The sequence below is a fragment of the Engraulis encrasicolus genome, chromosome 13 (assembly GCF_034702125.1).
Source record: "Engraulis encrasicolus isolate BLACKSEA-1 chromosome 13, IST_EnEncr_1.0, whole genome shotgun sequence".
Classification (NCBI taxonomy): domain Eukaryota; kingdom Metazoa; phylum Chordata; class Actinopteri; order Clupeiformes; family Engraulidae; genus Engraulis; species Engraulis encrasicolus.
The window spans coordinates 12,499,177-12,521,895 of NC_085869.1; the positions used below are offsets into that span (position 1 = coordinate 12,499,177).

The 22,719-nt window shown below is 41.2% G+C and overlaps 2 protein-coding genes across 3 annotated transcripts; both read left to right on the forward strand.

Moving 5' to 3' along the window:
• Window positions 1–143: 143 nt before the first annotated feature.
• On the forward strand, window positions 144–4,799 carry LOC134461555 (claudin-14-like). Of its 2 annotated transcripts, XM_063214446.1 has the most exons (3): window positions 144–237; window positions 1,531–1,665; window positions 3,649–4,799. In XM_063214446.1, exon 3 carries the CDS (start codon window positions 3,810–3,812, stop codon window positions 4,638–4,640), a length of 831 nt encoding a protein of 276 aa, XP_063070516.1. In that variant the 5' UTR covers window positions 144–237; window positions 1,531–1,665; window positions 3,649–3,809; the 3' UTR covers window positions 4,641–4,799. The 2 variants fall into 2 exon arrangements, with proteins under 2 accessions (XP_063070516.1, XP_063070515.1); XM_063214445.1 differs by lacking the exon at window positions 144–237 and having other exon boundaries at window positions 1,415–1,665.
• A 5,476-nt stretch (window positions 4,800–10,275) lies between these two features.
• On the forward strand, window positions 10,276–20,698 carry LOC134461557 (high-affinity choline transporter 1-like). Its single transcript, XM_063214447.1, has 8 exons — window positions 10,276–10,456; window positions 10,801–10,914; window positions 11,288–11,443; window positions 11,835–11,983; window positions 12,630–12,773; window positions 13,993–14,146; window positions 15,762–15,979; window positions 18,373–20,698. The coding sequence occupies exons 1-8, from the start codon at window positions 10,276–10,278 to the stop codon at window positions 19,021–19,023; spliced, it is 1,767 nt and encodes a 588-aa protein (XP_063070517.1). The 3' UTR covers window positions 19,024–20,698.
• The last annotated feature ends 2,021 nt before the right edge of the window (window positions 20,699–22,719 follow it).

The following is a 22,719-nucleotide window of genomic DNA, read 5'->3' on the forward strand; positions in this document are numbered from 1 at the left end:
TCTGTGCTGGCTGTAACGGCACAAATACATTTGTTGAGAATCCTCCCGAAGGTGTAATAGCAGAAATCACTGACTTGTATAGTATAACAGAAGTCTGTGGCAGAAATATTCTAGTAAGTAGTAAATTCTAAAATCTCTCTGGTAATAGCTAGCCAGCAGCTCATGACTTCCTGAGAAATATTTGGTTCCTAGATAAGTGGCTGAACTAAATTTTTCAACTTTCGACATTTAACTCAGGTAATGACATTACTTCGCTCATGTATTTTCCGACTCAAGGTTGAATGTCACTCTTTGAAACTTTGTTTTGTAATTCATTTCTTTGTTTTAACGCTATATTGACGGTCGGGTACCAACTAGTCTTTGTTGTCATTTAGTCGTGTCATACTAAATTGTAATTTACTAATGCTGAAATAATAGTATGGTTGCTGTCTTGTGGTAAATATTCAAGTTCTTTTACCGTAAACTATTATTATTATATTTGTAATATTACTTTACCTGTCTCTCACGTATCTCTTCCTCAAAGCTAGGTAGACTAGGCTACTAGTTAGCTCTAGTAGAGTCTAGTTTACACTGAACAGCTGCGAGCGAGGTTTGACCATCATATGTGCCGCCAAACAAACCTCCTCGTGCCACCATTGATTTTGTAAACTCTATTTTAGAATTGCCTTTCGAGTATCATTTCAGATTTTCCAGCATGCCGAAACACCTGCGCGTTTTCTGATGATTTTGTCTCTTTTTGTTTAGCAGAAGTGTGTTACACAGAATACTGTAGGATGCTTACATTGAGTTGTTAACTTTTCAGGGATGAAAGCCACGAACTTCTGCCTTCTACCAAAATCACTTGTTGCAAAAAAAGGTTTTCCCCATCCATTCGGGTCACCGTGGACTTTTTAGTTGCAGATTTCATTTGCTAGCTTTATATTGTCTTTGTTGGTTTGGTCGGTTGATTAACAAAGTGTTGATGCCTGCTATTTCCTAATGTTGTGCTAAGCTAGTGTTTCTCAACAACTGGGGCTCTAGAGGGCACCTGGGGGGCGTAGAGAAGGAGACAGCTGAGAGGGGGCGGTGCTTAGTTGCCACTGGGGTGCATTAATTTATTTATTTATGGATTGATTTATTTATTTTTAATACTAAGGGGGTGTTGGCAGGCTTATGCTCAGGACAAGGGGGCGTTTGAGGCTTATGATGAGGACAAAGGGGCATTTGTTCAGAAAAGGTTGAGAACCGCTGTGCTAAATGATGCTCCATTAAGGCTAGCCATACCCTATGGACTTGCAGTCTGTGTGCAGTTGGTCGTCCACAGAGTCTGACACAGCTCCCTCTCTCCCCTGTTCCTGACAGCCCAGGAAGCTGCCATGAGTGATGTGGTAAAGATGTTCCCTTTGTGCCCAACCTCATTCCCACTCTAAACAATGGTCCCTTTTCAGCCTGGAGCTGGGGCCAGAGTTTATGGCACATGTGGTGCTGGTACTGACCAGTTCATCAACAGCCACTGGTACTTGATACATGTTCTCACACTTGCCATTGCAGGAAGGCATAGCAAGCATATCACCAGACTGGCTTTGCCAGGCCCAAGGATAACCCACACCCTGGACACGTCTGACACCATTTAGCCCACTGCACTGCACTCATGGGGAGGACTTTATACAGCTCTATATGACACAGGTATGTATCATGGGGAGCATTTTTATGCAGTAAGTTAAAAGAGACTATTCGTCTTAAGGCAACTATTAGGTTTAAAGCAAATGCCTTCAAAGGGTATTGTAAGTCAAACAATGTAATTACGTATTTGGTATTTAGAAATGGTACCATACAATTGGCATTTTCATAATCACAGCCTTTAGGCACGATTGTAACACGATCAAAACGAGCATCACTGATAAACAAATTGTTTCTTTCAATTCAGTTCAGTTCAGACTCTCTGTAGTATTGAAGTCGTTTAGGAATCTGAGCCTGTCTTGTCCATCAAGGGCAGTGTTTTAATCCGTTAAGACACGGCGTTGTAAATTTGCTGGTACCAGAATGGCAATGACATTTTCGGAGTGAGGAGTCTGCACACTTAAAAAAATCTTTTTTTTTTGTTTGTTTGTTTCATTATTTCATGACTGGATTACGTTTTCACTTCAACAGTCTTCATCAGATTCTCTGCAGAATTCCTCTCTGTAGAATCTGATGAAGACTGTTGAAGTCGAAACGTAATCCAGCCATGAAATAATAGAACAACACAAAGGATTTTAAGTGTGCAAACTTCTCACTCCGAAAATTGCTGTCAGGCTTTGTCTTGCATCTTTTCCTGGGATTTGCCCAATCTTCACTTTCACCAGAATAGCAATGACTAAGTCGTAGTGCATTATTAAAGGCCCTGTTTTACGTGATAGTTGGTGTTAGTACTATGGTAACACTTTATTTTAGGGATACATCTATTAGCAATAATACATACAATTTTAATGTCTGCATAAGTACCTTGTAAGGCATGTATTAAGCAAATGCTAAGGTCCTTACTACTAGGTCCTTACTAAGGTTTAATTGGTAATGAATCCCTTATTGTGCATGAACAAGACATTTGCGAATACATGCCTAACAAATGTTTGATTTTGCTTTGTACATGCCTTACAAGTTACTTATACAGGAACATTGTATGTATTAGTGCTAATAGATGTGTCCCTAAAATAAAGTGTAACCAGTACTATTTTAGTTAACTTTTCCGTGACTATTACAGTGTTCGACTGGTGGAACGGCGTGCATTATGGGGCTACATTACATGGTGGCCCCTCGCGGCCCAAGGTGTCACAAGACAGTCCTGTGTCTACATATATCGCTGTGCCCTAGCCAAATGTTGACAAATTGGTGTGGCGGAGGGGACTGAGGGATATGTGAAAACCTAAACATAATGGCATGGTGTCATATTTCATGACATGCATTTTCTATTTGTGACTTCTCTGTTACTTATTAGAAGTTGGAGCTGATTACATTATTTGAGTTCAGTTAACATTGTGAAAGGTGAAAAATTATGAGCAAGACTTTTTCCCCTCAATATTTAACTGACCTTGCCATAGCCACTTTCAGCGATAGCCCTCGCAGCCCCAACATAATTCTTCATTTGCAGTTTCCACGGGCTGATTAAGCACATAATATAATAGATCAAATTATTCCATGCAATTATTAGAAAACAGTATAATTACAGTACTGTACATACAATAGACCTGTGGAAATGTACAGTAGTAGGATTGAAACATTTGGGATGGGAAGGGGAATGTTAATGACTCATTTTGTTGTTGTAATGCTTGACAATGTCTTTGTCTTCACTGCTTATAGCCATATATATGAGGTTTTTTTGTTCTATGCCTTGATATTGTAATGTTTGCAATGTGGAGCTATGGAATCTTTTTTTCTCCTCATCCTTACCCAATGTTGTCTAACACTTGTTGTCTAAAACCAAGATTTGTGATGGTGGATGCGCGCAGTGCGCAGCGGTCCCAGGAGTACTAAACTTTGTATTAGTTTTTGCTGCTACTAAGTATTGTACCCGAAACACAATTTCGTTGCCTTTTTGACAATGACAATAAACTCTTGATTGATTGATTGATTGATTGGTAATGCTCCAACAGTTCTTGGTGAATGTTTAATAATGTTTCCTCAACCCTGCAGCTCTACAGCTCCCCTGTTTTACACCCAGAGGAACTCTTGAAACAGCTGAAGCTTGTCATCCCACATTAGTGACGCACACAGTTGACTGGCTGCCAGAGAAAGAAAGCTCAAGAGACTCCGAAAAAGAAGAAGAGGATTTAAGTTCGTAATTGTCTTCATGAATGCGTGAAGTGGAGCCACAGGGAATTGATTTAAAGTACAGGATCGTATTATTTCCACGTAGGATTTTGCAATTCCATGTGATTCGTGGAGTTCAATACCGTGCCTGGTGCCCCATGGGTGTCTTGTGGGTGCAATTGCTGGCTTTCTTCTTGGGCGTTTTGGGTCTGCTGGGGACAGTGGTGGCCACACTCATGCCACAGTGGCGCCGCACAGCGTTCGTTGGCTCAAACATAATCACCGCCGCGTGTTACATGAAGGGCCTGTGGATGGACTGTGTGTGGCACAGCACGGGGATTTACCAGTGCGAGCCACACCGCTCCATGCTGGCTCTGTCCCAGGACCTCCAAGCCGCCCGGGCGCTCATGGTCCTCTCTTGCGTCACCTCCGTCCTGGCCATAGCACTGGCCACCGTGGGCATGAAGTGCACGCACTGTGCGGAGGGCCGGAGCGGTAAGCACTCCATGGCCAGGTGTGGCGGCGGAGGGGGATTCCTCTCTGCGGGACTCTGCTGCCTCGTCGTCATGTGTTGGACCACGACCAACGCCATCCGAGATTTCCACAACCCCCAGCTGGCCATCAGCATGAAGTATGAGATCGGCTGGTCCGTCTACATCGGGTTTGTCTCCGGCTCGCTCAGTGTTGTTGGTGGTGTTGTGCTTTGTTCGACCCATGAGAAATCCTCCCGCCTGCCCAGACGTCCATGCACCCTCAATGGTTTGCCTCCCGCTGCAGCGCCCACCTACCAGCGCCATGCCGCCTACAATGGCAACCACACCCCCTCCCCCACTTCCGTTTCCAGTAGTGGCTACAGACTGAACGATTATGTTTGAACCAGGGCTTTGAACCGTTATTTTTTTCCAAACGTTCCGTTCCGAACAGAAATGGAATTATAACGTTTCCGGTTATGAGTTCCACCAATAAATTGACGTCCCCGAACCGGTTAGAGCAAAAAAATACTGTTCCCGGAACGGTTCATTTCGTTCCTGTCAGCTGATTAAAGAAAGACGAAAGTGCAAATGAGTCAGCCTACATTCCAAACTGTTTATTCAAGTGGATGAAAAGAATATCCTCCAGAATTTTGTCATTCAGGGACGACCTAAGCGGAGAAGCGGAGAATAAAACTCAACTAGAAATGCATTCTCACAGAAAATGCTGGAAGCGGGCTTGCCTTTTGGGGCAGAGATGAAACAAAGTACTATTGAGAAAACAAAGCTGAAATAAATCTTGGAAAAACTCCATCCACCCAGTCAGAAGTTATGGGCCAAACAATTCAGCCATCTTGGATTCAGCCATCTTGAAAGTGTTGTAGCTCTGCGTTTTGGGGATATACTAAATGACATACATGGTATTTTAAGTTGGCTAAGGAACACTGCATATGATATAATTTTGAAAATCAACATGGCTTCGAGCGGGATTCGAACTCACAACCTCCATATCTGTAATCCAACCCCTTTGCCATTGATATTAAATGACATACAATACATGATATTTGAAGTTGGCTAAGGAACACTGCATATGATATCATTTTGAAAATCAACATGGCTTCGACTGGGGTTCGAACCTCCAACCCCCATATCCCTAATTCAGCACATTTGCCATTCATACTAAATGACATACATGGCATTTTAAGTTGGCCAAGGAACACTGCATATGATATAATTTTGAAAGTCAACATGGCTTTGACTGGGATTCGAACCCCCAACCTCCATATCTGTAATCCAGCACATTTGCCATGCATACTAAATGACATGCATGGCATTTTAACTTGGCCAAGGAACACTGCATATGATGTAATTTTGAAAATCAACATGGCTTTGACTGGGTTTCGAACCCCCAACCTCAATATCTGTAATTCAGCACATTTGCCATACATACTAAATGATATACATGGCATTTTAAGTCGGCCAAGGAACGCTGCATATGATATAATTTAGAAAATCAACATGGCTTTGTGTGGGTTTCGAACCCTCAACCTCCATATCTCTGATGCAGCAGCATGCATTACCACTAAGCCAAGCAGCTAATTATCATGCATAGTCCAGCAAGACTATATTACATTGCATTGCAGAGCTGAACAATAGGCTTCTAGAATGCTTGCTCGCACCTGCTCGTTAAGAATGGAATCTTGAGACAGTGACAGTTGAAATGGAATCCTTCACTGGCTGCACCTGTTGTGATTGACTGAAAGACAGTTAGTATTGAGCCTTTAACAGGGGAGAAAATGAGAATGAGTTTTTTTGTCTTTACAACATCGTTGTAAAAAAACTAAAAGGAGTTGGCACGTGTCCTTTTCACAGATCGGAGTCATGCTTGTGATCTCTCTAACAGTCTTTGAATTAAGTTTATAGGTGAAAGGGTTCAGGCACAAATGGACCTCCGTGTGGGACATGCGCTGATCTCTTGAAAAATGCACTTTTCAAAAGACTGGGATTCTCCATAGAGCCAGGCCTGTTTTTTTTACAAACCTGCCATTTAAAAAGTATTGGGAGTTGGGAGATGAAACTTTCACAATTTGGAGACATCCCATAGAGCTCGCTAACAACGCGTCAACTAAACTTCTAGGTGAAAGTGTTGATGTTTTATGACCGAAAAAGCCTCCTACACTCTAATCTCTAGAGTGGCGGAACCTTGGTTCATGGAGGTTCCACCACTGTTTCCAATGGGGACCCAGGCTTTCACTAAATCGCCAAAAACGGGAAAACGACAAGAGACACGGAGAAGCCTATAACGAAACGCGATCTCCAAGCCGAGCCGGTCGTTTTAGTGTTTGAACGGTGTCTCTATCTCGAAAGGCCTAGGAGGAGATCCATTTTCTATTTTTACTGTCCCTGTACAAGAGAACCAATAAACAGGACTTAGAGATTACTATAATCGGGCCTTGCTCTGCAAGAGCTCTGCTCTTGCTCCGCAAGCCCGCTTAATGATGAAAATGCACGCTCCACGCTGACTTGGGTCACGGGGAGCGGTATGATGGACATTGTGAGTTTGTGCATATTTAAAGCGGCCATGGATGCCCAATAACGCCAAACGTTCTCGGTGCGCTTTACACACGCTTCTCTGCAATGTCTTGCAATGATGCAATGGAAACTTTGCCCTTTTGTATGGCAGTGGTTTCTCTTATTTAAGATGTGGAGTGGAGACTTTGTAGTCTCTCTCCATTCAGTCAGAGAATGTCAGATGTCACACAGGGCGTGAACCTCAGCCGTCATGGTTACGTGCGCAGGAAAATAATTACTTTTTTTTTTTTTTGAGGAACGGTATTAACCAGTATTAATCGGTTACCATTATTTTTAAATAAGTGTTTCCGTTCCAGAACATAAAAAATAATAACGTTTCCAGTTTCGTTTCTGTTCCCTGTAAAATACAAAAAGTTCCCGGTTTTCGTTTTCGTCCTTGAACCAGTTCAAAGCCCTGGTTTGAATGGCGTTGACAAGTGTTTTCCGTTGCTAAATATTTAAGTGTGAACTGTGTTCTTTCTGAGAATTAACTGTCTAACACAAAATCACGCCTAAATAAATAACAAAATTACATTTTGAACTTTGAACTTGAACTGAAGTCATTTATTTAGAGAGAATGTTAACAGTTGGAAAACACATGTAGATATTGACCATTTGGACATCAAAAAGTTCTCAAAATGTCTTCTTCAGTTGCCACATCATTGAGTCACTGGTGTAGGTCAGAAAGACAGTTTACCATTGCTTGAAGCTAATTGCAAATGTTTTCGTCCATCCATGCAATTGATTTTCAGTTCTGTCCGTATCAATTGCTTTTTGTTTTATAGAGCATAAGTATACTTTATAATGTGCAAAAAGCAATGCTGAATTGTACACAACCAGTTGCATGGATATGATAACGCATTTGCAGTTTTCTTAAAGCAATGAGAAACTGACTTTTTGAAACGATGATGTGACCACTGAACAAGAAGTTTTGATAATTTCGATTCCGATGTTTGAAATCATGTTGTCAGTTAAATAGTGCCCTTCGGAAGGTGTTGATGTCAGATCTGGTTTAGGTTTGGTGACAAATGTTGTAAAATAGACTATGTAAAATGTGAGATTGATCACAAAAGACTGCATCAACATTTAAATTATAACTAGGACAGGTATTGTCATTGGAAAATAGAGAAAATAACTGTCTCCTGTTGAGGTGTTCACATGCACCCCTTTCTACTTGTTTTGATGGCCTATGTGTAAAAAATATAGAATTGTACATTGAAATTGAAACAGACACTGACATATAAAGTACCGGTATACTTACTCTATTATAAATTGTTAGTGAATATTGTCATTTTATGTGTAGCAGGGCTTGACACTAACTTTTGCCCTTGCTGGCCACTGTGGCTAGTGGTTTTCCAGAGTCACTAGCCATCCAGCTATTCTACTAGCCAAAAATTAGATTTTGTTTGTTTGTTTGTTTATTATGACGCTGTACATCTAACCTTAGAAGATGAGTGCATAGCTTTCTACATGGAAATAAATCAAACAAATAGAAACTGAGTAGCTGAGCCTTTTCTTATACTTAAATGCAAACAATTGATACACAAGGGGAGAAGTGCAGAATCGGCTATTCTCGTATGACATGCCATAGAATAAGCTATACCTGCCAAATTGGCTTGTGACACTGATATTGTTACCAGCCAAAGCCAAGTTTTACCAGCATTTGGCCGGTTGGCTAGTGCCAGTGTCAAGCCCTGATGTGTAGCATAATTATGCAGGGTACAAAAAGCATAGAGTAACCTGTGTGACGTAGTACAGTGCCATTACATGCCTGTTTTCTCTATGAAATGCTGCTTCCTTTTACCACCTTTCATTAGAGAAAGTCTAGATTTACCTGGGAGCAATTTAACAATTCAGATTATATTTACAGACAAAAATCTAATGGCAATTGAGCTGCAATAATAACGGGACATGGAAAGTACCGCAGGGTGGCGTTGTTGGCCTTGTTTTTGTAGTTTTGCCTTGGGCTAGATCTCCATTCATTTGCCATCTATTCAAGACGGTTCTAACATATTTTGATCCACACAAAAATAATTGCCAGGCCTAATTGTGTTCTGAAATGCTCGAATTATAATCTATGTTGTTGTGTCAAGCCGAGCAAAGTAGCCGTCCGTCCACAGAATCACTACATTTGGCTCATTTGCACACGCAGGACAATCGTGAAATGTGGAAAGCTATGTGTGCGTCTGTTATGTGGATTAGGCTAGGTTACAAAGTTTCTTTGCAAGCTGTAACTCGGAACTTGCTTTGATGGCAATGTAGGCCTAATGTGAGGCTACTTATTTATGTCTCGTGACTGGAAGCACAGGTCTAGGTCTGTGACTGGAAGTGCGCGATGAAAAAGAAAGGTAGGCCCAGTTTCCGCCTGCTCCAAAATTTCAGCACCATGGACAGAGGCAGTTGCCAAAGGCGTGTCTCGGAGCAGCACATTTCGAAAAGAAGTTATTAAACCATTTAAACAGAGCATGCTGCCGCTTTCACAAATACCCCACAGCAGGCCTTTTCTTTTTCTTTCTTTCTTTTTTTTTTTTTTTTTTGAAAACTGTCTATTGGATAAATGAAATGCGCATACTTGAATGAAAAAAAATGTATCCCATCAAAGTAGGCTATAGTTATTATTAGTTGTGTTTTTAGTTCATAATTTTTAACCATCCCGGTTCCTCAAAGATGTGGTCCTCATCTGGGCTATCTGACAGCCTTATTCATAAAGTGGGCTCTCTCTGACGTTCATCTTCTTCCGACCTCTGACGAAAACGGCTCCCTTAAAAGACACTGCTTGGAAATACGCACGGATTTTCCTTGGATTACTCTCTCCCTTCATTCACGTCAAAGGAATTGTTGTGTTTGACACATTTTAGGAGCTTCCACCAAGACAGTCTTCCACAGAGGTAGGTTCCTTAATGGTGTTGAAAAATCTGCAGCCTAGAGGTGTGTTGAGTAAAGTTTATAAGCAGAATGGTTGTGAAAATATAAGTGTCCAATTTCTTATCTTTTTGAGTAGGCCTATTCAGAGATAATTAATGTACTGAAATAAGTAAGATACTGCCCAGCATTACATCAAACTGTGAATTAGCCTATGCTTGCTTCATGTGTAGCCTAATTTGGCGAGGTCCTTGGATATGTGTAGCCTAGGCTGCGTAGGTTAAGTGACAAATTATCACGATTTCTTATTTGATCCCTATCAACAGGCAGTGCCTGGATGACAAAATATAGCCAATGGTCTCTGATGCCTGCATGACTTCGTTAAAGTGATTGCCTGTTCCTCAGATTACATACAAGGCAAAAGTAAAAAATAATCATCATCATTATTTAGAATTATATCCAGCATAACGTTGTATCTCTAAAGTCTTGAAAGGGATCACTAATTAGGCTATCTCTTTGGTGCGTTGCTTTTCACTCGTGTTTAACTATTCCGTCAGGTCTCAATGAGCATCGGGTCGTCCGGGAGAGTCTGATTCAGCTGTAGAGGATGGCCGTCCACGCAGAGGGACTGGTGGCAATAGTTATCTTCTATCTGCTGATCTTGGTCGTGGGGATATGGGCTGCGTGGAAAAACAAAAACTCCGGTGGGGAAGGCGCAGACCAAAGCGAGACTATTATGGTTGGTGGAAGGGATATTGGATTATTTGTTGGTGGATTCACCATGACTGGTAAGTGGAGAGACGGTACGATTTGTCCAACTGTAACTTGGATTGCGCGCATGATATGTGAGCAAAAGTAGGATGCAACGAGTGCATGTGTGAGTGGGTACGATACTCTGAACTTTGAGTTACAATTTGTTTAGAAGACTGTCGTCGAAAAGTCACATTATTTCATTATGGTTTTTTTTTTTGTTGTTGTTGCCAAGGCAGACAGTTTTATCAAGGGGTTTTGCGCATGATGCTTCATATGCTTAATCTTTTGCGGTATGTGGAATGATAGGAATCCATAAGTCACATCACAATGAAAAAAAGATAAACCTGCAAACTAACTTGTTTATGGTTTTATTCTCCAGCAACTTGGGTCGGAGGGGGTTACATCAACGGCACAGCTGAGTATGTGTATTTGCCCGGATTTGGACTGGCCTGGGCACAGGCTCCATTTGGATATGCCCTGAGCCTGGTAGTAGGTATGATGACACATGGACGAGAGACATGGAAACCCCTCGGTGCTTTGTCATGCACAGACTATCGTAACACAACACATCATGTGAGCACAGCAGCTCTGCCACTCTAACCCCCTTTTACAGAGGAGGAACATTTTCAACAAGGATGTGCAAGGATTTGTTATGTGCATTAAGATACAAGTGCAAGCCGAAATAAAAGTGTTGAAAATATACAAAATAAATGTAAAAAAAAACCTGTAAGGGAAAACAAAACCATCTATTGAAAGCTCCACATGTTTCGTCTGTTATGTGTCCAAACATTATTTTATTGCTTTTAATTGTGAGGCTTTGTAGATCATGCTCTGATATTATTGCCACTGTTGATCTGTCCATATAGGTGGCCTGTTCTTTGCCAAGCCCATGCGCTCCAAAGGATACGTGACCATGCTGGACCCCTTTCAGCAGATTTACGGCAAGAGAATGGGAGGACTGCTCTTTATACCTGCTCTCATGGGCGAGATCTTCTGGTCCGCCGCCATTCTCTCAGCTCTAGGTATTGAACGAATGAATGAATGAATGAATGTATGAATTTGTTTGACTATTTTGATGTAAAAAAGATGATACAGCAACTGAACCATACATTAGAAGAAAGAAATAGTCGGGGATAACACAAAAAAAAGCCCTAAGGCTTATTTCCATTGTGGCCCCTAGACTATTACAGACTGATTACCTCACTCCCTGCTTAAATTAATGTGTTGGAGTATATATCTAAAGGGAACATGAATGAAATGGAAATAGAACCAGAAATGGAATGGAAATATTTTTGTCATCTATTGCAATATGCAGTACGTAAGAAATAGATCAATTAATGGATGACCGACAGAAAAGTATGCATATGGATATTTGTAGGCTAACAAGATATTATGACTTTTGTTTTGTGACAGGAGCTACACTGAGTGTGATAGTGGATATCAACATCAACATGTCTGTGATAATCTCAGCATGTATTGCCATCTTTTACACCTTGGTCGGTGGCCTTTATTCTGTAGCCTATACGGACGTCGTTCAACTCTTCTGTATATTTGTGGGCTTGGTGAGTGCTCGACTCTCAAATATTGTAACGTCACTCAGTTACCATACACTATTCCAAAATGAAAATCTGTTCCAAATTCTTGCCTCGAATATTCACACCTTCAATGGTTGGTTGACTTCTGCACTAAGGGTTTGAGTATTGCTTTATAATAGTGCTTTGTTAGATTTTGAACATATTGTGATAGTATACTTTAAAGTACATATAGAGAACTTGCAGATAGACGAGTCAGCAATAGAGGTGAGGATCAATTATCTGTAATTTTTGGACGTTACTGCATATGGCAGGCCTAGTATATGGAATTATTATAAACCAAGACACAGAGAATTTATTGACACACAGATTGTAGGTAATATGTTGTATATTTGGAGTGAGAGGTCAGCACAATTAAAATCCTTTTTGTTTTCTTTTATTATTTCATGGCTGTATTACGTTTTGACTTCAACATTCTTCATCATTCATCTGATTAAGACTATTGACGTTGAAACGTAATCCAGCCATGAAATAATAAAAGAAAACAAAAAGGATTTTAAGTGTAATGACCTCTCACTCTGAAACTACAGTCAGCCTTTGTCCTGCACCTTTTCCTTGGATGTGCACAATCTTCACCTTCAACAATATGTTGTATCTTGCCATACTTTCTTTCTAGTGGATCAGTGTGCCCTTTGCTCTCTCCCACCCTGCTGTGGCTAGCATCAGTGTCACCGCTACGAAGGAGGTGTACCAGGCCCCGTGGCTCGGGCACATTTTGCCCTCGGCGGGGTGGATGTGGATGGACAACTTCTGCCTTTTGGTAATTTCTTTTTCTTTTTTTAAAGCATTTTTTCGGCCTTTTGGGCTTTATTAGGACAGGACAGCATGAGAGGAGACAGGAAACAATTGTGAGAGAGATGGGGAAGGGCTGGGAAATGACCCCGGCCGGACTCGAACCGGGGTCCCCGTGAGCATGTACTGTAAGCCCAAATGTGGGGGACCTTTTGGTAATTTCGCTCATACACATACAGTATGTTTGAAAAAGCCTGAGAGACTGAAATGTTCACACTTGTTGAAAAGTTCAACATACGGGTATGAAAGGTGGGGATTACATTACTGGTATTTTGTTTATAGCCTACTCAGTCAGCACAATATTGCCTCTTTTCCACTGCAGTTGTCCCTGTCATGCCCAATTGAAAAGCAAAAAGTGCTAGCTGAGTCACGCTGTGTCGAGCTGTAGGCCTACCAGAAAAAACATATACAATACCTGTGTACGGATTGGACGAGATGAGGATGTGTTGACCACTGACAGAGGTGTCAAAAGTTGAAGTAAAAAAAAAGAAACACAGTTTCCTTCCAACTAGGGCTGCACGATATTAGAAAAATATGTGATACACAATAACATGACTGTATACTGCAATATCAATATTACTCACGATATTTAATATATACATATATTTTCCCCTCTCTACTTGCCATTCTACACTTTATCATGTATAAAACAACTGAGAACAATGTTTTATTGCCAACATTATTTTTTATTAGGGAAAAACATGGCTAATATACAGCATCAACTTAAAATGTCAACATTTCTAATGCATTTTTTAACCTTCTCACCAAATTTCCTGTCATTGAAACTTAAAAACTGTTTGCGATATGTGCACAACTTTTGCGATACGTGTATCGCAAGCCGTGATATCGTGATATCGATACATTTTCGACATATCGTGCAGCCCTACTTCCAACACAGGTAACTTATCTGAGTAACCATTACAGTAAACCTGTGCACTTGTACTATGATCAGCTGACCCTGTTTTCAGTGTTTTTCAGTAACAACACAGTCTATCTACCGTATCTCATTACTAACAATGATGTAAATTATGTAACAGCCATGTAACATAATGTGCTAGTGTTGTACTTTCACCATGAATTTGCTTTTGCTTTTTACTTGTGACACCTCTGCCCTCTGCCCAGTGATAGGCTGTGTGGGTTACGGTCTCGTGCAGCTGTCCTTATGATGCCATCCTTTCTTCCTGTAGATAATGGGGGGCATCCCCTGGCAGGTGTATTTCCAGCGTGTTCTGTCCGCCTCTTCTGCCACGTACGCGCAGGTGCTGTCCTTCCTCGCCGCCTTCGGCTGCATCGTCATGGCAGTGCCCTCCGTCCTCATCGGAGCCATAGGGGCCTCCACAGGTAAACACACTCATCACTACTCATCACTACCCTACAAACGCAAAGTGGAGAAACTACACATTTTGTCAAAATTAAGATTAGACTGAGAATGGTCTTCTTTTCACCCCCTTTATTTTGTGACAAAGCCTTATGGTCCAAATGTGTCCTGTTTTAGAGATATTGCTGTGTCAAATTCACAGTAACTACAATATCCAACCTAATACCAAGGCTTTGAAGGCCTTTTTCTCAGTTTCAATGTTGGCGTAGTTACTGCACTTTGCCTTTGTTGGGCAGTACACACTGTTACATGCTGTACATACTATTAACACTCGTGCAGCCTGATATGAAATATGACTGATGTGAATTATGTAATGGATGTGTGGAAGTGTTTTGCAGTCTGTTTGCATGGTATTGTCAAACATATTTTGTCAAAATGTTATTGCCGTTTCAAATCTGTGATATTGATGTGTCAAATAACTACAGCATCTAACCTAATACCAAGGCTTTAAAGGCTTTCTCAGTTGGCGTAGTTACTGTACTTTGCCTTTGTTGGGCAGTACACACTGTTACATGCTGTACATACTATTAACACTCGTGCAGCCTGATATGAAATATGACTGATATGAACTATGTCATGGATGGATGGAAGTGTTTGCAGTCTGTTTGCATGGTATTGTCAAACACATTGTGTCTATTTTTTTAGTAAGAAGAAATAGCCAAAGTAGTAACTATAGTAGTAAAACATAGGAAGTACATACACTGCTTCCAAGAAAATACAAGATGGAGCTGTATTCCTGTCCAACCACATATAGACACTACTGATAGATAAGATCAACTTGTTCTTTCCTGACTTTTCGAGCAAATCTGTTGTGAAGGCATATTCACTTCTGTATGACATCTTACTGTATGTCTACACAAGCTGATTTCTCAGATCAAAGCATTTTTTTATGCTGTAATGTTTTATTTTTCATGATGTTGTTTATTTCCACTGAGAAAAGTAGATTTTTCTTAGAACATTTTATACACCAGTAAAATCCCCCTGTGAGAGCTGGTCCCTCTAGTTGGCTGGATGGAAGAAATTGACTCGAGATCTTGAGGAAAGCGATATGAGTCTGCCTATTAAACGACAACAGATGGCTCTTGTCATCCATTATTGAGCAGTGCTCATTTAACCAAGACTTGTGTAAACGCTCCGTCTGAAGGGGCTTAATTAATTTCGTTCATCAGAAGTAATACCCTCAGAGACAGAGTAAATCAGTGACAGTTAACAATATTGTTCAGAAGTGAAAACCACTGACTGATAAAAAAAATATGTCATGGATGGATTGGCGTGATGGGAAGTGTTTCCAGTCTGGTAGCATGGCATAGTATATGGTATATTACAAATATCTGTACTAATTTTAAGCTAAAATGATTTTTAAAATTGGGTGGGTACAAATGAATTCCAGGACTTTTTGCATATTACAGTGCATTCATTTCCCAGCTCTCGTTACTTGTGCCATTACATTTTGTCTGGGAGCATTGAACAATGTTGCTGACCGATACCTTTCCTTTCAGTGATCTTTTGTTTGGTCCATCACCTGTGCTAATGATGTGCGCGCATTGTCTTACTGTTTGCACTCAATTGTTTTAACAGATTGGAACCAGACCACATACGGCTCTATCCCACCAATGGAAAACGAGCAGTCCGACATGATCCTACCCATAGTGCTCCAGCACCTGTGCCCCTCCTATGTCTCCTTCTTCGGCCTGGGGGCAGTGTCCGCAGCCGTGATGTCATCAGCCGACTCCTCCATTCTCTCGGCCAGTTCCATGTTTGCCCGAAACATCTACCAGCAGGCTTTCCGCCAAACTGTAAGAGAACACTGCAGGCATTCTTGCGGTTTGTTGTCATTTTGGTTAGATGCTCCATTTTACAGGGCTGGACTGGCCATCTGGCATAGCGGGCATTTCCCGGTGGACCCTGCACCCTTGTGGACCCCTATTTTCAGAAATGTATATATTTTACATTTCTGAAAATATGGGCACACAAGGGTGCAGGGCCCACAGGTGTGTCAGTTCTGCGTCGCTAATTATTAGGGGCCCTTTCAAGCCAAAAGTGCCCGGGCTTTTTTTCTCCCCCATTTCAGCCCTGCCATTTACCCATAACTCTTGATGACAATGGGCAATTTACAATGGCCCACAATGTCAGGGTTACTTTGAGGATCACAACCACACTATCCCAAGCAACACCCTCTGGAATTATTTAGATCTTGAATTCAGTTATGAAACTGTTTACTATGGTAGCTGAAAGACTAACCATAATCACGTAAATATTTCAGCTATTATCATCAGTATTGTGAACATTGTGTTCGCATGTATGGACAAGTTGTGAGCTATGGGATTGTTTCCTACTCCAGTTGGATTATTTGCATATCAATCACAATCCGGTTTGAACAGAGTAACATCATGACACACTTTTTTTTAATGAAGTTGCAACATTTCCTTTCATCACTTGTGCGTGACATCTGTGTCGTCGAAATTAGAATCAGGTCTGTTGGAATTCTGCTTGGAACAAGACCATGCCGTGCATGTGCATGTGCAGTAAATATGGAAAAATATGAATACAATTCAACATGTTTTTTAGAATGCTGGAATAATGACTGACAGGTTACCTCGTCTGAGCAGTTTTTGAACAGATGTTGCTTTTGTTTCCGCCAATTAACATGCATAATACAACTTCTTTCCATTTCTTGTTAAGAAGACAGTATTTTAAGGTTTTTTTCCTTTATTGAGGATAGGAAATGTAAGATTATGACAGGGAGAGAGAGAGAGAGAAAATGGGAAGGTTTGAAAATAACCAGACTGGATTCAAACCAGAGTTCCCATGGCCAAATAGCCCATTTATGGGCTGTTGCATTTGCGTGATGCACCACTGCATCCCCACACAATATCAAAGAAAGATGTCAGCTCTCGTGAAATGTTTTGTGGAGTGATGGCTCCAGGGGAGTGGTGCACAAAATACTGTATTCCCAGTAGAGTTCGCTATCTTGGTTTTATATAAGGGGTCTTCCCCATTCTATTATTTCTACTTTGCATTGCATTTGGCAGACACTTTTTAAGTAAAGTGACTTACAATCTAGGACATGATCATAGCCAACATCACCAGCAGGTACAATGTGCACAGGAGATATACAGAACAAAAAGTGCAGATGCTAAGTAGGGGTTAGTTTTTCTTTTAAAGGGATACTGTCCCATTTTTGGAAATAAGCTTATTTTACACCTCCCCTTGAGTTGAATAATAGGCTTTTACCGTTCTTCTGTACTTTCGACCGTTCTCTGGGTATGGCAGTGCAAATTTTACCCCCATGCTAGCAGTTAACATTGAGTCCTATGAGACCAGTTCGCGGCTAACTGGTCTCATAGGACTCAATGTTAACTGTTAGCTTGGAGGTAAAATGTGCACTGCCATAACTAGAAAACGGTTGTGAATACAGGAGAAAGGTAAAAGCCTATTATTTAACTCAAGGGGAGGTGTAAAATAAGCTTATTTCCAAAAATGGGACAGTATCCCTTTAAGTACATTAATACAGGGGTAGAAGAGGACACATACACACATAGACATACACATCACGGGCAGTCATGGGTGAGCGGTTAGGGCGTCAGACTTGCATCCCAGAGGTTGCCGGTTCGACTCCCGACCCGCCAGGTTGGTGGGGGGAGTAATCAACCAGTGCTCTCCCCCATCCTCCTCCATGACTGAGGTACCCTGAGCATGGTGCCGTCCCACCGCACTGCTCCCCATGGGGCGCCACTGAGGGCTGCCCCCTTGCACGGGTGAGGCATAAATGCAATTTCATTGTGTGCAGTGTGCAGTGTTCACTTGTGTGCTGTGGAGTGCTGTGTCACAATGACAATGGGAGTTGGAGTTTCCCAATGGGCTTTCACTTTCACTTTTTCATCATGCCATAGAGTCTGGCAGAGTCATGCCATGGAGTCTGACTGGGGCAGCTCAAGCATTGCAGTACGAACATGAACACATCTATCTACATCTATGGAGTGTATATGAATAGATGTGTGTATATGTGTTGTATGTGATGTCTGAGAATGTTAATGTGTCTATGTGTGAAAATTGTGTCTATATGTATAAGCAAAGGAGATGTGTGCTACAAGTTCTAACCTGATGGAACTGAACAGTCTGATGTGAAAACAGATATTCCTATGGGACAATAAAGAATCGAATCTATTGCTTCTTTGTTGCACTGTAGGCGTCCGACTGGGAGATCATATGGGTGATGAGGATCACCATCTTTGTGTTTGGAGCGGCGGCGACCGCCATGGCCCTGCTGACCGGCACGGTGTACGGCTTGTGGTACCTGAGCTCAGACCTGGTCTACGTCATCATCTTCCCTCAGCTGCTCAGCGTGCTCTTTGTGAAAGGCACCAACACGTACGGCTCCGTGGCCGGCTACGTCTTTGGGCTGCTGCTGCGTATCGGGGGCGGGGAGCCGTACCTCAAGCTTCCCCCATTCATCTGCTACCCGGGCTGCTACATCGAGGAGAAGGTCCACCGCCTCACCAAGGAGGTCGAGTACTTCACCGTGCAAAAGTTTCCCTTCAAAACGGTCTCCATGCTCGCGTCCTTCTTGGGCAACGTGGCCTTCTCATACCTGGCCAAGTATCTCTTTGAGAGCGGGACGCTGTCGCCAAAATATGACTTCTTGGACGCGGTCCTGTCCAAGCACAGCACGGAGATCATGGATAAGACCACCCTGGTGGGCAAAGACAACATCAACCTCTCGGAAATGGCCCCGGTCAGGGCTCGACACAGCACGGCGTTGGCGGGAACCTTCACCAATACTGAGGCCCTCAGTGACGAGGGAGACTCCAGTCCAGAGTCCATCAATGAACATGACTAAAAACGTTTCCTTAGCTGTGAACAGCAGCAGCAGCCCCTTAGTAGATGCCCCTGTGTTGCCTTTTCGTTTCTCTGAGAAGATATTATATTTTTTGTTTGTGTACAGTAGTAGTTGCTTATTTCCATTTGCCCTGTTATTAAAAAAGTGAGATAACACATCAGAAGAGTCTTTACCACAGTAAGATGTACTATGGAGGACGTAACGTCATCGTGTAACAAGGTGGGAATGAAGCCGAATCCTTTTGAGATCTACTTTTGGGTATGTACAATTCTGATTTTCACTTTTGTTGAATTTGTCAACCTGATCAAGTATTGTCCTGATATGTGGAGCAATAATATTTTGATAGGGATTATATTATATACTGTAAATAACTTATATTTTGTTATATTTTCTGAATCATTTAGCTCTTGATGAGTAATGGTTAATTGAATTAGCGTTATGTTGAAGTTTAAAAATGTCCTATTGTGCTGTGGACAAGCAACCAACATGTTGCTGTGGTATGAAAACCTCGTCAGTGCGCTTAGACACTGCAATGCCAATGACTCAATCATCTATCTCGTGCCAAATTGAAACCTTTTTGCCAGTGATATTGATTTCAAGAGCATTTCATTTGCTGTTGGCTGTATTAGATGAAATCCCAGCTTTGCTGTGTTTTTGTTTTTTAAACCAGTCAGCCTCAGTACTGATAAAACCCCATATGTATAAAAAATATAATTTTGATTTACTTAATTTATACATTTATTTTATTTATATATGACACTGCCTTCTGAGCAGTGGTATTTTCGGCTGTGTTGATTGTGAATGGCACAAACCAGGGTTCCTGTTTTTGGATGGTCCTCCACAAGAATCACGAGACTCAGTGTCAACATGATGTTGAAAATTGGTTAACGGTTGTAATCATGGTGAACACTGGTGTTGGAGTTGGAGTTGGTTAAATACAGTTGACAAGTTTACCCGAAAAGTAAAAAGGAATGTTTTATTAAATACTGTCGGTGACCCAAAATAGGCAATAGGATAAGTTAAGCTGTCACACAAATACGACAGTACATTAATTAAATGCTAGAAATAAAGACAGTTTGAAAAAAAATTACCCCGAAGTGCAATTTGTGCAGATGTGGTGTTCTGTGTTGGAAGTCTGTTTTTCTGTATCTTGACATCAGTGTTGTCATGCGTTCCGCAGTGTGTAGTCAGTGAGGTCTGACCTTAGTAAAAATAAATAAATAATTGCCTTAATTTTGTTTTTTGGGACCTAACGCCTGATTGTTTGTGTCAGTAAATGTATCAGGCAGGTTGTTTAGACTTGGATGTGAATGTACACTCCCCTATTGAGCATAGAGGTAATCAACAAAAAGCATTTTGTGTCATGTGTGAGCGTAAATCCATTCAGAAACTGAAATGTCAGATAGAAAACTTCCAGCAAGTTCATTCACTGGCAATGTATCTATGGTTATTTGATGTAATGGCAATGTATATTTTTGTGTGATTAACATAATACATAGAAATAATACAAACTAGTAGTGCAGTATTATGCTCAGGTTAAATACCTGACATTTTTCTTTCTTTGAGTACATTGTTTCTATCAGTACGTGAAGAGCAACTGAAAGTAAAAAATATATTTATTTATTTATTTATTTATGCAAATGTGAACAAAATCTATGATTACAAAAACAATATATGTGGGTTACAGAGAATAAACAATGTTATTTTAACATGCTTTACTGCCTGTTGATTCAGCAGACAATGCTACCAAAAAATATAAAAGATTAGTTTTAGGCTTTAGACCTGGAACATTTTTTGTTTGAGAATGAAGCCATCAGTGGTCAAAAGGCTCTTTGTCTGCATAGAGGAGATGCCATCCGTTATGTGTCCGTTATTGTGTGTGAACCTTTGACTCTTAATGTGGGCGTGATTGACATATTTGACAGTTGCCTGCCTGCGTTATTAAATTCAGCCGTCTCCTCTGACTGATGGTGCTCTGCAGGTGCACGGCCTCAGATTAAACACTTCAGCAACCAATCAGCCCTCCACTGACAGCACAGCACAGCACAGCACAGCACAGCACAGCACAGCACAGCACAGCACAGCACAGCACAGCACAGCACAGCACAGCACAGCACAGCACAGCACAGCACAGCCACCCAAAAGAGAAATAACAAAAGCGCTACTCCCTCCTGAGCATTTTTAACCTACCTTTTACGGGTGTATATGGTCTTTGGAACAATCATTCTCTCCCTCCCTTCTAATTCTTTTTAAAATAGGTGCCAGCCATAGCTAAGACTTTGTGACTGTTATTTTGAATTACAACATACTGGTGATACTGGTGATACAGAAACCTGTTAACCTTACCAACAAGAACAACAAAAAAATCTGTTTATCAATAAAATAAAGGAGGGGTGTGAATGGTCAACAGAAAATGACCATATTCTGTTGTAGTGCTTAGAGATGTCCAGACTTTTGTGTTTCATGGCATCATTACTGAGAAGATGTCGGCTTCTGTTACCCCAATGATGCTTCTGATTTGAAACAGGCACTGTCCCATGTGCTCTATTGTGTTACCTAACTATCTTACCACAGTGATTACATGTAACTACAGTAAAGCCATGCCTGCTTCTGTTATCCCGACGAGGCTGTTGATATGAAACTGCCCCATGTACTCTATTGTGTTAACGTCCTCTCTATCTTACCTCTGTAATTACATGTAACTAACTCTATGTGCACTGTTTGATATAATCGGGTGGGAAAAGACAAAAAAAACATTATCATGGAATAATTTACCAACCATTGCAGTCAAGAAGATTAAAATGTATTTATTGATGCTACTGTTTTGTACCTTCATGTGCTTCGAAAGGCGTAAATAAGCATTTCATGAATGCATACTTGCATAAATTCATACTTGCAACTTGTTGTATATACTTTCAGTACCTTGTAAAATGAATATGCTTTTGATTTCGCAGGCTTGCTCTGTGTTTGATGTGACACAGCTGTCAGCTGTGGATCAGCCGAATCCCCAGAAAACATCCCTTGTGTGCTCTGCTTTTGCTGATGAAAGACATGCAAGTAGGATTTCACTTTAAAACACGTAAGTGCATTTTTCTGAAAACCAGAACCTTTTCCTTTCAAATCGGATCTGCGTCTTTCCAAAAGTCACCATAAATCAATGAACAGTGAGTGTCATAACAGAAGTAATACTCTGATGTGTGTGATAAATACACCTAGCATTGATCCACTGTTTACATGATGTTTTTAACTCCGAATTAAATAGTTCTGTCGAGTTTGCTTTGATCTTTCCTTCAATTCCGAATTTAGAGGTGTTTACGTGACGTTTTCAAAGCGTAATTAAGCTTTATTCAGAATTAAAGTCAGTTAATTCCTAATTAAATGTCTCATTTAAATGTTGCAATGTAAGGGGTAAAGCTGGTATTGAGACCACTTGCCTAATATGGTTTGTGGGTGAATGGAGAATGTCATTACCTCTTGTTTGAAACTAGCTTTGGAACTGAAGGCCATTGCCATTAGTCTGGGAAATCCCATGCTGCTTTGCACCAAGGAACATAGATTGGAAAAGAATGATTGCTCTCTGGAAAATGCATTGGCCACAGTGTAGTATGGGGGCGTAGCCTGAGGACAAGGTGTGCATGGGCAGTGGGTGCTACGCCATGATGGATTAAAAATGTGGCAACGGAAACTCCACAAAAT

Bases quoted from the DNA above. Each gene is read 5' to 3' on its own strand.
- LOC134461555 (XM_063214446.1), top strand. From the start codon at position 3,810: ATGCGTGAAGTGGAGCCACAGGGAATTGATTTAAAGTACAGGATCGTA.
- LOC134461557 (XM_063214447.1), top strand. From the start codon at position 10,276: ATGGCCGTCCACGCAGAGGGACTGGTGGCAATAGTTATCTTCTATCTG. The intron at 11,444-11,834 runs GTATTGAACGAA...GTTTTGTGACAG, and splicing joins CGCCATTCTCTCAGCTCTAG to GAGCTACACTGAGTGTGATA. The intron at 11,984-12,629 runs GTGAGTGCTCGA...CTTTCTTTCTAG, and splicing joins TCTGTATATTTGTGGGCTTG to TGGATCAGTGTGCCCTTTGC.